General features: G+C 37.4%; 1 protein-coding gene across 4 annotated transcripts in view; it reads left to right on the top strand.

Annotated features, from left to right (window-relative positions):
* Positions 1–15,865, top strand: part of RPS6KA5 (ribosomal protein S6 kinase A5) — a 181,345-nt gene that overhangs the window by 92,983 nt on the left and 72,497 nt on the right. For 2 of the 4 annotated variants that reach the window (XM_030883579.2, XM_060295193.1), the window contains exon 4: positions 15,098–15,213. The exons of 1 other annotated variant lie outside the window; for it this stretch is intronic. In XM_030883579.2, coding sequence (XP_030739439.1) covers positions 15,098–15,213 — 116 coding nt within the window. Of the gene's footprint in view, positions 1–15,097; positions 15,214–15,865 lie in introns of those variants that run through there. One more of the 4 variants, XM_060295196.1, reaches the window with a different exon arrangement.

Below are 15,865 nucleotides of genomic sequence, written 5' to 3'. Positions count from 1 at the left end.
CGGCAGTGGACTAGATTTTGTCTCTGGACTGTAATTTGTTGACCCCTGAAGTAAATTCATCTGTTATAAGTCACATCTATGTTTTTTTCTTTTAATTCTACATTATTAATATCTTTTTAGGCTTTGTTTTAATTTATATCTAATGGCATCATATAGATTTGGTGGGTTTTCTCCTTTATATTGTTTTAGCCTTTCCAAATCTTATAACACGGAGACCATACCTCTTTTTATCACTTTTTCTGTACCTCTCTCTGCATGCTTACAACAAGAAATATAAAAATATTTTCATCTATTCTCTCTCTTGCTCTTAAAACTCGTATTCATTTCAACTGTCAGTGGGAAGGAATGCTACGTAGGAAATAATCTATAAAAAACAATTTTTCTTTTGGTGTTCTCTGATGTCTGTTAGTAGTAATTTTGTCAAAACACCAGCTGATCTTTGTGTAAACTGTTAGATTAATCAGAATTCACAAGACACTAAAGAAGCAAATCACAAAGGTATTTATAAAGGTGATGCCAAGGAGCATTCTCAATAATGAATGCCACCCCTGCCTTGTAGATAGTTCTGTCATCATGAATCATCCTTTCAACATGAGCTAAAAGGTATTTAAGACATTAAAGTTTCACTTTCGAGTATTAGTTTCATCTCAAAAATTGCAGAGGTGAGGATACTTGCTGAGATGGTAACAATTAGAATCGTTCATGATCCATTGCATTCTACAGTGTAGAGCAAAACAGACAGTGACCGAAGGAGCTTCCTCACTTTGAAGTAAATATGACTAATTCACAGCACTGGTAAATAGATATGTCTTTGTCAGAACTTTGTAATGATTCTGATGCCCTGGAATGCATTTGCAAGAGGTGCCATTCGAAGGTTGAGCTAAAACCAGAAAAAGTGAGATGACTCTGGCGTGACATTAAAAAGAAATTACGTTCAGGTATGTGTGGTCCATCACATTAAGACTGCACTTGAGACACCAGACAGGGAGCAATCAAGCACGATTTAGGTGGTCTGGAGGAGGAAGAGTAGGTGGAAGTGAGGACCAGAATATGTGGGATTGATGTACATGAAGTGTCTCCGAAGGAACGGAAAATTTTGTAGGGAAAAAAAAATAAGACCAAGGAACAGGGCATGGTTGGGGATGGGTGGGTACTGAAAGATGGGGGAAATATGGGATAATGGCAGTTAGCTCTTTGGAAGCTGCCACTGTAAGAAGAAATATGAAGCAGAGAAATTCTAAAGAGAATTTGAGATCAAAAGGCTAGAGGACGAGAGGTCAGTCAGAACATTACTAGATAGAAGTAGGTGTTTGGAGAGTGAAAGCGGAACAGAGACTCTTTCTTTGAAAGTAGGAGATGTAGGTTTTAGCCCTTCTTTCTGTCAGTTAACTCGGCTACTTCCTCTCCTACCAGCAGATTTCTGTGAGATTGCATGAACAAGACATAGCCTAAAAAGCTGGCCAGATCCTTACATGGTTATCCTTTTGCATCCTCAGTGGAAAACAGAGCTATCAGGAAGTTTCTGTAGTTCTCAGTAATACTCTAAGGCTTATGGAACTCAGTATCTCCAGTGGATTTCAGTTTCTCCATCTGTTAATAGAAGCACGTAAACTACAAACAGTAGAGAGGTTTCTGGGTTCAACATTAAGTCAAGTCAAATGTGTAGAGGTCTTGAGCAGCTGAAACTGTCCTCTACCAACTAACAATGTATGTTTCTTCTCGACACAGTGAATTCTTTCCGTGTTCTTAATGCTCTAATAGCATGGCTTCTTAACAGTGATGTTAATAGTGTGAATAGAAAAAATTGTTGCAGATACTTACAGGTGACTTTGAACACCTAATTTTTTTTGTTTTGAAATGTAAATTAAATAATATGTACTTTAAAAGTAATAATTTTGATTGAAAGCAGATGCTGTTTGCCCTAATGTTAATCCCATGAGGTACATTTTTTCTAGTCTTCTTGAGATATAATTGACATGTAACATTGTATTAGTTTAAGGTACCCAACATAATGATTTGATATATGTATATATTGTGAAATGATCACTGCAATAAGTTAACATCCTTCACCTCACAGTTACATTTTTTTTCTTGTGATGAGAACTTTTAAGATCTACTCTCTTAGCAGCTTTCATAATACAGTATCATTAATGATAGCCCCATGAGATATTATCAGAACTATATTAAAAGTTTTGTCTTAGGGAGTTTCTAGAATCCTGGAAATTTTGTGGTGATCTTCAGTTCAAGTTCTTAAAGTTAATTCACTGTTTAAAAAAATAAATTTACTAGTTCAAAGGCTACTTCTCTCTCCTCCAGTTTCCACCCATCTTCCTATACACACAGAGAGACAGACAGACAGACAGACAGACAGACAGACACACACACACACACACACACACATATGCTATCCTATATCCAAGAAGAAATGTTATTGAGGGTGGGGCAACCTTACAACAACAAAACAAAATCTACTTGCTGTTGTTAAGTATCTGTGTCAATTAAGTGTCATTGAAATGAGACATAAATTACGTCCCTAATATGAAAAAAGTTTGACCTAAATTAATGTCATTCTAGTAAGATAGAGAAAAAGAACTTTTTTCAAAAGGGAACAATAAAGAATCTGGCATTTTTACTGTGCAATTTTAAATTATTTTCTAAAGGACATATTAATGTGTCAAAGTACTAGAATTATTGCACATTGGTAGAAGTCTTGAGCATTCTAACTTGTTACTTCTCTAGACATAAACTTCAGCCAAACTTTTGGTGAAGCCTTTTTCCCACAGTCCATGGGCCTAATAATGAGTTACTTAGAAGCACAGGAGTCTTGCAGAACTTGAAAGGAGAGGAATAAATGATGACTCATCTAAGAAATAATATATGGCTTCAGATTCTTCAAGTTCATTTTGTAAGTTTCTTGGAGGACTCTTGGGATATTGGCCCTTTGATACAACAAGTGAACTGCATCAAGATATTGTCAGTTGTAGAACTCTTCATTCATGCTACAAATTCTTGCCTGTTTACTATGTGCCAGGTGCTTGGATAAGAGTAGCAAACAACCTAGACAAGATTCTTGTCCTCCGGGCCTTATAATCTAAAAGGGGAACAGACATTAAACAAATTAATACACAATTAAGGAATAACCCTTGAAGTAAGTAGTTGGAAGGAAATGCAGAGGTTACTAGTGAAAAGACCTAAGTCTATTCTGGGTTATTAGGGAAGACCGTTCAGAGAAGTGACATTTAAAGTGTAACTTAAGAGGAAAAATAGAAGTTAGAGGAGCAACAGGAGGGGATACGGATGAACATTACAGACACAAGGCTTCACCCAGCATCTGTGATAGCCTAAAGACAGGAAGGTAAATATGAATATAGTGTAGTAAAGGCGGCCATGCAGGGCCTTTAGATTTGAGAGTCAAATGAACTTGGATTTAAATTCCAGCTTCATCAATTAATAACTGTGTGATCTTGAGCAAGTCACTTGGTTACAAGCATGATCTACAAGTTACTAGTGTATCCGTTAGCCTTTTCTGCATAATAAACTACCTCAAATTAAGTGGCTTTAACACAACCATTGGGGGAGACTCACTTTGGGCTGGACCCACAGGGATGATTCTTGTGCTGTGCTCTTCCTGAAATATTCTTTCTCTTGGTTTGCAAAGTGCAGCTGAAAAGTCAAGAAACATGAGGACTGCAAAGTATCCATTTACTTTAGTAACATGAGGTTGTTTTAAAACCTTAGACTATACTGGTGTTATGGGGGTGGAAGTGGAACAGCCCTGTGTTTAGGAGTGGATAGAGGCTGTGGTAGGCAGACTAACAGCCACCCAAGGATGCTGACATTCTCACCCTCAGGACTTGTGAGCATGTTGGGTTACATGACAAACAAATTAAGGGAATTAAAGTTGCAGATAGAATTAAAGTTGTTAGTCAGCTGGCCTTAAAATAGGGAGATCATCCTGGATTCCCTGGGGGGGCCCATAAAAGTGGAAGGGGAAGGCAGAAGAGGAGAGTCAGATGGAGATATGCCTACAGAAGAGGTTAGAGTGATGCAGTGTGGGAAGTGACTCAGCTGCCACTGCTGGCTTAGAAGATGCAGGAAGAGGCCATGAGCCAAGGAATGTGGGCAGCCTCTTGAAGCTGGAAAAGGCAGGAAACAGACTTTCCCCTAAAACTTCCAGAATAAGTGCAGCTCTGCTGACACCTTGATTTTGGCCCAGTGACACCCACACCAGACTTCTAATCTACAACATAAAATAATAAACTTGTCTTGTTTTAAGCCACCAAATCTGTAGTAATTTGTTACAGCAGCAATAGGAAGTGAACGGAGAGTAAGTAAGGAGAGTCAGATCAGACATGTAGAGCACTCTTTAAAGAACTTTTGCCGTGAAAGGAAGAAGAGAAGAGAAGATGGGACATACGGGATTTAGGGAGGATGGTCGTGTTTTAAAGTGGGAGAGATTTTGTGACTTTGAATTTTCACATTATTTGTGTGATTTCTGTGTTATTTTTATGCTTCTTAGAAACACAACATCAGAGTGCTTCATCTGGCACTCCAACTACTGTCACATAAAAATCTTTAAAAGCAATTTATTTGCATTTGAATAAAACCCAGATATCTCTGCAATTTTAACATATGAGGATTGCACTAAAATACCAGTTATTTAAGAAAATTTCTCTTTTGCTTAATACCGACTAAAACTAATTAGACCCTGTAGTACTGTAGAAATATATATTAAACATTTATAACCGTCGAAATTATGCTTACATTGAGAGAATAGGTAAGTTAGGACACCATAAGTTTGAATTTTATTTTAAAATCATTATAATTAAACATGTCATTATTTTTCAGTTCTATAAATTGTAACTGATGTCTGTAAATAATAACAGTAGTCAATAGTCAGTTTTAGATAAAGGCTTACTGCATGTTTGGCCCAAGTTTAACTCTCAATAGCTCATTTAATCACCATGACAATCTTATGTGTGAGTCGGAATTATTTATATTCCTATTTTATGGATATACATAAAAGAAGATCATTTAGCAACTACATATAAAGAAGATCATTTAGCAACTACAAATGAATTGAGATATAATCTTTTTCATATAGGAAGTTCCTTTTAGTTTAATCAAGGAACCAGTAGTCTATACAAGCCTCATATGAGGTATTCCATTGTATGGACTGTAAATAAGTCTCAGCATAATTTTAAGTTGATAAATGTTTTTTCGTAAGAGTCACATTGATGAAATGTGCCTCACAGCTCCTGAGAGCATATCATATTTATTCACTTGTTTATTTATAATTATTGTCACAAAGGTGTACTATTGATGGTCCCCTTCTCTTCTTCAGTTATGAACAGAATGAATCTTAAGACTTATTCCAAACGTTTCTAAGAGGGGAACAGATCAGAATTTAAGAGATATGTTCATCAGGAAATGTGTTCTTGCTATGTTATTACCCGTTTTTTCCTTTTCCTTTTCCCCTTCTTTTTTGCTGCCCATTGGTCTATCTGAATTGCAGTTTTTAGCTATTATAATATTTAACTATTTCTTTCTACTTTTACTGTTAATAAACTTGAGATGAAAAATCTGCCCTAGTTCTCCTATATGGCTACAGCAGCCAGTAAGCAGAGTATTGCATGTTTATTCAATTCATGCAGCTGATATTAGTGGATGCTTTATATTTGCTAGTGTCAGACCCTGTACCTGGCGGAGAGAAAATTGCTCTGGGACTTTCATCTGCCTCATCGGTGCCAGATTTCAACTTTGTTTTCTGACAGCATACATTTCAATAAGCTTTTAGACTAAAAGGTAAAACATGTCATTAGAGAAGTATGAATCTATTTGTGGACTACGCTCTCTATAAAGCTGAACTTTGTGTCTGCTATTTTAGAAGCTTTGGAGGTTTTTTTAAAAAATGTCTTTAGGAATTTAAAAATTATTCTTCCCCTGCTTAAACCTCATTCTTTCCCTTATCTTCCTCTTCTAACCCCTTCCATTGTGCTCGGTGGATAACCCCGTGTGCACAAGCACCCTAAATCTTAACCGAGTGTGCCTTATTCATCTTAAGTAAAACCTCCTGTCCTTGGAGGATGGTACTTACCCAGCAGCCCTTTTACAGAGGGGCTGCTGGATAGGTCCCGTTGCTCCATCCTACTCTTGTGCTCAACAAAGTAATGGTAGTTAAACATCATTTAAAAGTCATTTCCCGGGCTTCCCTGGTGGCGCAGTGGTTGAGAATCTGCCTGCCGATGCAGGGGACACGGGTTCGTGCCCCGGTCTGGGAAGATCCCACGTGCCGCGGAGCGGCTGCGCCCGTGAGCCATGGCCGCTGAGCCTGCGCATCCGGAGCCTGTTGCTCCGCAACGGGAGAGGCCACAACAGTGAGAGGCCCGCGTACCGCAAAAAAAAAAAAAAAAAAAAGTCATTTCCCATCAGAGCTTCATTTGTGAAGGCGCTTTTTTCCAACTCCCTAACCTCAATCCTGTACTTAACTGACTCCTGGGACACGTGCTTGCCTTTTCCAGTGACTTATTCAGGCCTAGCTTCCCTTTCGTCCAGTTTCCTTCCATCCCCTTCCACAATTTTAGCAGCCGTATTGATAACCATGCCAACACCATGTCAAGCCACCTTGACTTGTGATGTTTTAACCTTTACTTCACTGTAGCCATTCATAAGCCTAGCCACACATTGGGCCTTGTCACTAAAACCAGTCACACGTCTAAGACCTCTAATCAGCTTTCTTCTTTGACCGTGATCTTCTCTTTTTCTCCTTTCTCACACTCCCTGGGCCTGTTCTTCAATCCTCATTGACCCTGCCTTCCCTCGAGTCTTTCCTGCCCCTTTCCCTGCACCATCTTTGGGTTCCACGTGCCTCTTTACTGGTCTGGCATCTGCCTGGTCTGGCACACGAGAACCACTTGCCCTGTTAACCTTCCTCCTCGCCTGACATGGCAGTTGCTTTGATTACTCTCTAAACTTTTTTTCCAGTACCAGCTTTCTAAGCTTTTCTCATATGTCTCCAAAATGTGTCAGCTGGGTCTGGTCTGAAATTCATGCTGATAGTCTCAACAGAATTTCACAGAGGTTAGCAGACATTTTACTCCTCTCTCCTGAGTGGCATGTGACTTTTGCTAACCTCTTACAACTTCTCAGCCCTGCAGCCTTATCAACGTCGTCTTCCCTGTCTGAGGTGCCCACTTGTCCTACTGCCACTGAAAATCTATCAAATCTCTCCGGCTGCTGCAAACTCTCAGATTTTCTCCCCCGCTTCTTTCTTCTGCACCTTCAAAATTTCTGTGTCCAATTTGAAATGCGTATCAAATTGGTAGAAATGAAAGATAATGATAATATCAAGAGTTGGTGAGAACTTTGTTTTCTAAGGCATCCATTCACTGTTAGTGGGGAATATACATGACCTTTTGGAGGAAGGTACCTGTAAACATTGGCAGCAGTTAATAAAATTAATATGTACGTATGTTGTGACTTAGGGTCAGAGTCTAAACAGCCATGATATCCGATGCATATGTGATCATAAACCAGATCCTTGGCTGGGGGAGAGTAGCTACAAAGAGCATTAGTGGGGCAAATGACAAACTTTGAATAGAGAGTATAGATTATAGTATTTTTATCATAAAGTTTCTGATATTGATAATTGTACTGTGGTTGTGTGAAAGGGCATTCTTTTTTTAGTATTTGCACACTGAAAGACATAGGAGCTTGATGTCTCCAACTTATTCTCAGTTGGCTCAGGGGAATTACACAGAGAATACTAAGCCAATGAAGCAAAATATAAACAATTGGTGAATTTGCATACTGGTTATATGGGGATTACTTGTGCTGTTCTTGCAAATACTTTCTGTATGTTTGAAATTGTAACAAGATATTAAAAAAAAAACCCCATAGGTAAGGTATTATGATCTAGGAAAAGCTTTTTAAATAGGGCCCAGATACAATGGACAATTTTCACCAGCCTTCCTTGACTAAGGATATAATTCCAAGTTTTATACCACTATCCCTTATCATGTAAGCCTATGGAACAAGATTAGAGTATAATTTTTCCAAAACAGTGTTATCCAAGTTTGTAGCTTTGTCTGAAGTCATTATAGTAAATAATGAGAAAGATGTAAAGATGACATTTATTGTCCTGTATGTATTATTTCTCACAACTGAACATATGATGAGATTTGGACTGCAGGCAATTTGAGGTGCTACTCTCTGACAGGAACCTAGAATGTAGCTCTTTGTGGTCAGATTCAGAGCCATCTGCTTTAACAGGCAGGTGGGTTAAGATGAGAACTGCAGGGCAAGGCCAGGTACTTTTTTGGAGAAAACAGCCCTGGGCCCTCTCCTACAAGATATAAATTGACTTTCTTAAGTTCTATGTCAGAAATATGTCAGCAATAATCTTAGGTTAGCACATTCTCAAAAAAGATGGAGACCCATTGTTTACTGCGGACATTAAAAAGAAATCTTAGTACAGCCCCCTAGGAATGTCTCCTTCTGAGTACTGTGACATTCTGATGAGCCCTCCAAAACTTGATTAAGAAAAGCATGTAAAAAAGAGAAACTTTATGACCAAATATATAGAATTATTGGCTCTAAGCCTTTCAGATATTTGAAGGTCAGGATAGTTGATTTTAAGACAGTTTTTCTGACAGTAATTAGCAATACCAGTTGCCCAGTGGGGCTGCTCCTGATAAATGATAGTAAAAACCATACCAGGAGGGGGAAAAGGGCAACCTATATAGCATTTTAAAAAATCACTGTTTTAGAGTCAGACTGCCCATGTTCATAATCCTTATTCTCTCACTTAACAGATATGCAACTCTGGATAAATTTTTTAACCTCTCTGGGTTTCACTATTTTCTAGAGATTACCTGTTTTCTCTGGGGATTATACTATTATTTTAATAGCACCAACTTCGTAGCATTGTTTATGAGGATCAAATTTGTTATCATATCCAAATAGAACAGGCACATAGAAAGTGCCCAATATCTCTAGTTGTTATTTCTTTGTCTAGTCTTAAAAGCAGTGAGCTGTGATGAGATACAGATTTTAAAGGAAGGCAGCCAAAACCCTGTTTTACATCGCTTAGTTCTTATCTGCCAGGAGCCCTTTCCCACTTGCCGTGACTAACCTGGGTTACTAAGATGCTGCTTCTACACAAACGGCGGTAGCCAGGAGTGTAAACTGAGCCAACACCACTTAGTCCATTTTCGTTGTATGTCCACAGAGGCAAAAAGCCTCAGGAATATCAGTAAAAACTGGATATTCTCATGCTGTTTCTTATCATGAAGAGAATAAAAGCCGTTGGCACTGGCTTAAAAAAAAACCCTCACGCTTGCAGTTTGTTGAGAAAGAAATTGACAAAACCCTGAGAAATCTGATTTCTAGAATTCTAATGAATCCGTAATTTTGACAGGAAAGTATTCAGGGTAGATGAGTTGGCATGGACCAAGGCCCACCAGGCAGAGTAGATCTTAAATAATTCTCATAGTAGACAGTTTCCACTCACGTGCTTTATTCCATCTGAACTTTTAAATAAGTCTTTTTTATGGAGAAATGTAATTTATGCCCAGTGGGAAAGGGGTGGGATGGGGGGTAGGGGAAAGTGGATGTTCCATGAGTTATAAAACTGAGAAGACTCTTCCTCTCAGATGTTAGTAATGATCTGGGTTTTCATTGATGTCTTTGACCATATTCTTGCCACTGCTAACTCAATCCCGGAATCTGCCTGCATTCTTGATTCCAGTGTTCTCTTTCAAGAGAGTAAAAATTTTATATCAATAATTCAACTCAAATTGAATAATATCCCTGTAGTCTTTTCTAAATTTTGTTTTATTTGTTATGTCACTGCCTGGCTAAGTTGTTTTTAGTTTCAAGGCCAAGCCCTAACAGAGTTGCTAGCTCTCTGGATAAATACAGAGGTGTAAAGAGACCAGAAATGCAGTTCCAGCACATCCTCAGTAGGCAGAGATCTTGTTAACAATGAAAACTTCATGCTCCATTTCACTTTTTAAAGCTCTGAACCTCACTAGTCCAGCTCTAAATACAGTAAGCTCCAGGACAGCTATGCCAAGCAAGGCCGGAAGTCAGGGAGAAGCGATCTAAATGCTCAGGAGAAATGGCGCTGGGTGCGTACGCTGTGATGATGAAGTTAATGGTGCTGGCGAGCTGTAAGACGCTACTCTCAGATGTTTCCCATGTGCTGGCAGTCCGCATTCATTGGTTTGTTTGTAAATAAACTTCATAGGCACTTTTCCATTCAGATTTTTAATGCTGTCTTTTGAGTGATGTTCTGAAAACTTTTTTGTCTTGTAACTCCTTGGAAAATCTGATAAAAGCTGTGGACCCTCTCTTGTCAGTAGAATGCACACATGCTTACATATACTTGAGAAAATTGTGCATAATTTCAAGGAATTTATATGCAACCTCCTCTTAATGATCTAACTGGCCATAAGAAATTTATCTTCCTTTTCCTAAAAGATTTCCAGAGGGCTCTTTTTTACCTTTTAACAGTCTTAGAATAATAATTCAAGATGGTGATGGTGATGATGATAACTACCATTTATTGAGCTTTTACTATTTGTTAGACACTGTGCATTCCTCGTTTCCAAAGGTGAACTCTGGATCATCCCTTCCAGATTTGTCCTTCCTGCAGCCTTCCCCATCTCAGGTAACACCAATTCCATCTCTTCATGTGCTCAGGTAGGGCTGGGTCCTTACCACCACCAAGCTGTCACCTTTCTCCTAGGCTCCATCATCTCTCCTTGTTTACTGCAAGTGATCTCCCTACTTTCCCTCTTGAAAGTTAACACAGCAGCCAGAGTCATTGATCCTGTTAAAATGGAAGTCTTATCATACCACTGTTGTACTCAATCTTCCAGAGGCTTCTTATTTCATTCAGAGTAAAATCTGAAATCCTTACAACGGCCAGAAACCTCTGTGCTCTCCAGCTCCAGGGGCCACAAGAAAAAATAAAGAGAACCAAAAATGGTAAATAGGAAGGCTAATATGACAAACTCTAAATATGTACTTGCTCTCTTTTCTTTCAGCCTCTTTGAAAGACATAAATCTATATAAGGTAATAATTATAATGTGTTGTTGGATTTGTTAACATAGTTATACTATGTATAACAATAATAGCTCAAAAGGGAGGAAGAAAGAATAGAGCTATGTAGGAGAAATGTTTCTATATATCACTGGAATTAAGTTGGTATAAATCTGGAACTGTGATAATGTGTGTATGGTAAGCCATAGAGCAACCACTAAGAAAATAACTAAAAAAAGTGAAATTCATTAAAGAAATTAAAATGTTACACTAGAAAATATTTACTTAATGAAAAAGAAAGAAGTAAGGAGGAATAGAGGAACAAATAAAGATAGGAAATATGTAGAAAACAAAGAAGTAAAATAGCAAGACATAAGTCCAACTATATCAATAATAACATTAAATGTGAATGGATTAATCAGTACAATCAAAAGACAGAGATTGTCAGACGGGGGAAAGATTCAACTATATACTGTTTACAGGAGATACACTGTATATTCAAAGGTACAAACAAGTTAAAAAGAAAAAGGATAGGAAAAGATAAATCATGCAAACGGCAACCACAAGAAAGCAGGAGCGGCTATACTAGTATCAGACAAAATATACTTAACAAAAACGTATACTAGAGATAAAAATGGATACTTCATGATGGTAAAAGATTCTATGTTTATGGATTGAAAGTCTTTATATTACTAAGATGGCAATACTCCCCAAATTGATCTATAGATTTAACAGACCTCTCTCAAAATCCCAGCTTATTTTTTATGGAAATTGACAAAGTCATCCTAAAATTGTGTGGAAAACTCAAGGAACTTTAGAATAGCTAAAACAATTTTGAAAAGGAAGAATTAAGTTGGAAGACTCACACTTTTAAAACTTACTACAAAGCTACAATAATCAAGAAGTGTGGCACTGGAATAAAGATAGACATATAGATAATAGATTAGAATTGAGAGTCCAGAAATAAACCCTCACATTTACTGTCAATTGATTTTTTGACAAGGGTGCCAATGAGGAAAGAACAGTCTTTTTAACTAATGGTGCTGGAACAGCTGGATAACCATATGCAAAAGTAGGAAATTGGGCCCATAACTCAAAACATACACAAAACTTAACTCAAAATGGATCAAAGATGAAAAGTAAGAACTAAACCTATAAATTTCTTAGAAGAAAACATAGGGGTAAATTTTTGTGACCTTGGTTTTGGCAGTGACTTCTTAAATGTGACATCAAAAGCACAAGCAACTGGGCTTCCCTGGTGGCGCAGTGGTTAAGAATCTGCCTGCCAATGCAGGGGACACGGGTTCAAGCCCTGGTCCGGCAAGATCCCACATGCCGCGCACAGCTAAGCCCGTGCACCACAACTACTGAGCCTGTGCTCTAGAGCCCACGAGCCACAAGTACTGAAGCCTGCACACTTAGAGCCTGTGTTCCGCAACAAGAGAAGCCACCACAATGAGAAGCCCGTGCACCGCAATGAAGAGTAGCCCCCGCTCACCGCAACTAGAGAAAGCCTGCGCACAGCAACAAAGACCCAACTCAGGAAAATATAAATAAATGAATAAATAAATAAATTTAAAAAAAAAGCACAAGCAACTAAAGGAGAAACATAAATTGGGATTTCTGCGGGGGGAGTGTGTGAAAATATTTTAAAATTGAATGTGGTGATGGCTGCACAACTCTGAATATACTAAAAACCATTGAATTTTATACTTCAAATTGGTGAATTTCATGGTATGTGAATTATATTGTGAATAAAAAAGAAAAAACCAAAAGGGGCAAAAAAGAAAAAACCCTTAATAGACGTTTCACAAAAGAAGATACAGAAATGTCCAATAAGGCACAGAAAGATACTAAATATCATTATTATTCAGGAAAATGCAAATTAAAACCATAACGAGATACCACTACATACCAAACAAAACAACTAGAATTATAACAACTGAGGGTACTAGGTACTTATCTTACAGAGATTCCCACTAACCTCATATCCCTGCTATTGATAGAACTTACCCTGTAACACCACTCCAGGTATCGCGGCTCCTGCTGTTACAGTCCTTTGGCAGCCTATATATCTACCTTACCAATGTTGACAGCTTGGACCACTGGATAGAGTTGGCTGTTCAGCTTATAAAGTGTGCAACCCTGTACCTACAAATAAAGCATATTTATTTTATGAATGTCAAGTCTTCACCTTGGGCTGTTGGTCTATTCTACAAGTAGGAAGCAGGTGACGATGTTGTTTTAGGTTTGTCTTCTTAGATTTGTAGTTAATTTTTCTTAGTCTCCCCAGTAAATGCAAATAAAACACTTTCTATGTTTCAAGAAACAATAATCTATAGTAGTTCTGATTTCCATTTTATAGATAAAGAACTAACACTGAGAGAGACTTTATTTGCTCAAGACAGGACACAGTGGAGCCATTGTCTAGTTCAGGTTTATTGATTATAAAGCCCAGGTTCTTTGGATTATATCAAGTTGCCTCAAGGACAGGAGTACATTGGGTTATTTTTTTTTTTTACAACTCACTTGCCTTTGAGTTTCAGAGTGATTTTGTTTTTTTAAAGATGAATACATTGATCATGACTTTAAAAAGCTCAGAGTTTAGCAGAGAAAGGAAGTATGCAAATAGCCATTTTTAGTGCAGCAATATAATTGCAGTGGTATAAGTTTTTAATAAACACAGGGGGTAACATAAAAGGAAGTGATCAACTCTGCTGGAGTGGTTATTGAAAATGAGATCATTAAGTAGGACATTCAAGGGTGTGTAGGAGTTTGTCAGTTGGTCAACTGACCTCTGAATGCCTATTTCTGTACCATGACTAACTATGGAAACCATATGCATAAACATCAGTATTAGATTTAAATAAGTGACTACTTAAAGGTAGAAAAAATTCACTGTTAGTTTGCAGGAATGCTGTGTTCCTTTACACCTTTTTAATAATTAGCTTTGTGTTAAGATATAATTAAAACCCTTGGCAAAATACGAAAGTCTTAAAAGGGCCGTGCTTTTTGCTGGCATGTGCTTTGCAAAATACTTTGCAAAACAACCAGCTTTTAGAGTTCTTTCATTCTGTTGCATCAGCTGTTTGGAATTTGAAAAACGGTCAAGATAAAAATTTGTGAGTTAATGAAGATTTTGCTTTGGTCTTTTATCAAATTGCGGTAAATTTGACAAATGAATATACTTGGGATACATGCTTTTCAGATTTTTTTTAGGAGAAAAGCTTTAATCTATAGCTGTGACTGTTTTCTAGGTGTACATTGTTTCTCACACACAAATGTTGTGTAAGATAGTAATGGTTAGTTTCTGATGAAACTATTATCAGTTTATCGATAAATGTCTTAGAGCCTATTATGAACACAGTTGTGGCTTATTCAGCTCCTAATTTATGTCTCACTGTAGCTTTTTTCTCTCTTATTTCATTATTCCTCTTGGGATAAAATGGGCAAATTGAAAGGCAAATGGGAATCATTTAGTTTCAGGTGTTTTGATTCAGCCCTGTTGTGCTACTTCTACTTTCGAGTTATGTGGAACCATAAGAAGGCTACCTGCTACCTAATAGACATTTTTAGAAGGGCTCTCCATAGACAATTCTGGAAAATAGGGAATCTGCTTAAAAATAGTGACCGGCCACTAGTACAAAGGAAAGGCTGGGAGTTTTGTTTTGCTTTTTCATTTTTTAGTTATTATGGTGGTTGATGTTTTGGTACTTTACAGCAAGTTAAGAAGTGTATGGTAATGGCAGAGGTTTCTGATATGCTGGATTTGGGAAAATTATTTTAAAATATGCAGATTTCATGTAATAGTTTTAATAGTAATACTCTATGCAAATTCATTTGATTGTGGTTTAGGATAGTCATTAACTTATGGAACTGTATTTATATGAATTTAATAATATATTCTATATGAAACTATATACTAAGAATTGTACAAAAATAATGTATTAAAATCAATGCCTTATGGTTAATCCAAAGTGGTTAAAAGGAAATATTTCCTTTAGTTTTTGAATACAAGTCAAAGACAGAAAAAATATATTTCATTTTTAGATTATATAAATGGTGGAGAACTTTTTACTCATCTTTCTCAAAGAGAGCGTTTCACAGAGCATGAGGTGCAGATCTATGTTGGAGAGATCGTGCTTGCCCTCGAACATCTCCACAAGGTAAGAGATGCTTAACCTTTGGGATTTCCTTTTTTTAAAAATCTAGTAACTGAGGTAATGATGGAGCTAAAAGAGCTAATGCGTTTACATGTCATTGTCTTGGTGGAGATTGTGGAAGCACACTCATAGACCATTACCAATCTTTTCAATTTCATTGTTCCCTTTGTAAAAGTCTAATTTCCTTTTATAGTTTCTGGGTTGCAGATTAAAAAGGTAGAACCTGAGCATTTTTTTGGTTTTGTTCATGAAAAATTCTGATGCTTATTACAAAGTACCATTAGAATAAAGGATTTTCATTCTTAAAATAACCTTTAAGATGAACCCACAAGTCATAATATGTATTTCCTTAATTGTGGCTCACTCCATTGCAGACTCTGCCTGTGCATCTTCGGAGTATGTTTCCCAATTAGCTTGGAATATTTGAAAGAAGCACTTACCTATGCTACCCAGCTATCCCCTTCTCCCACTCTCGCTTTCTTTTCCATTTGGTTCACCCCTAAGGTCCTCTCTTGCTCCCCCTCCCTCCCTCCTGCTCCGTTGCCTTCATGTGGCATGAACTCAGTTACTCAACTTTTTCAGTGGAATTCATATATGTATGTGATGCTGTTTGAACTCTATAAAATCGGTTTAAACTTTTAAAAAATATTACTTC

Source organism: Globicephala melas, chromosome 2, assembly GCF_963455315.2.
Source record: "Globicephala melas chromosome 2, mGloMel1.2, whole genome shotgun sequence".
NCBI lineage: Eukaryota > Metazoa > Chordata > Mammalia > Artiodactyla > Delphinidae > Globicephala > Globicephala melas.
The sequence above is the reverse complement of the archived record's forward strand: the minus strand, read 5'-3'. Positions and strand labels throughout refer to the sequence as shown.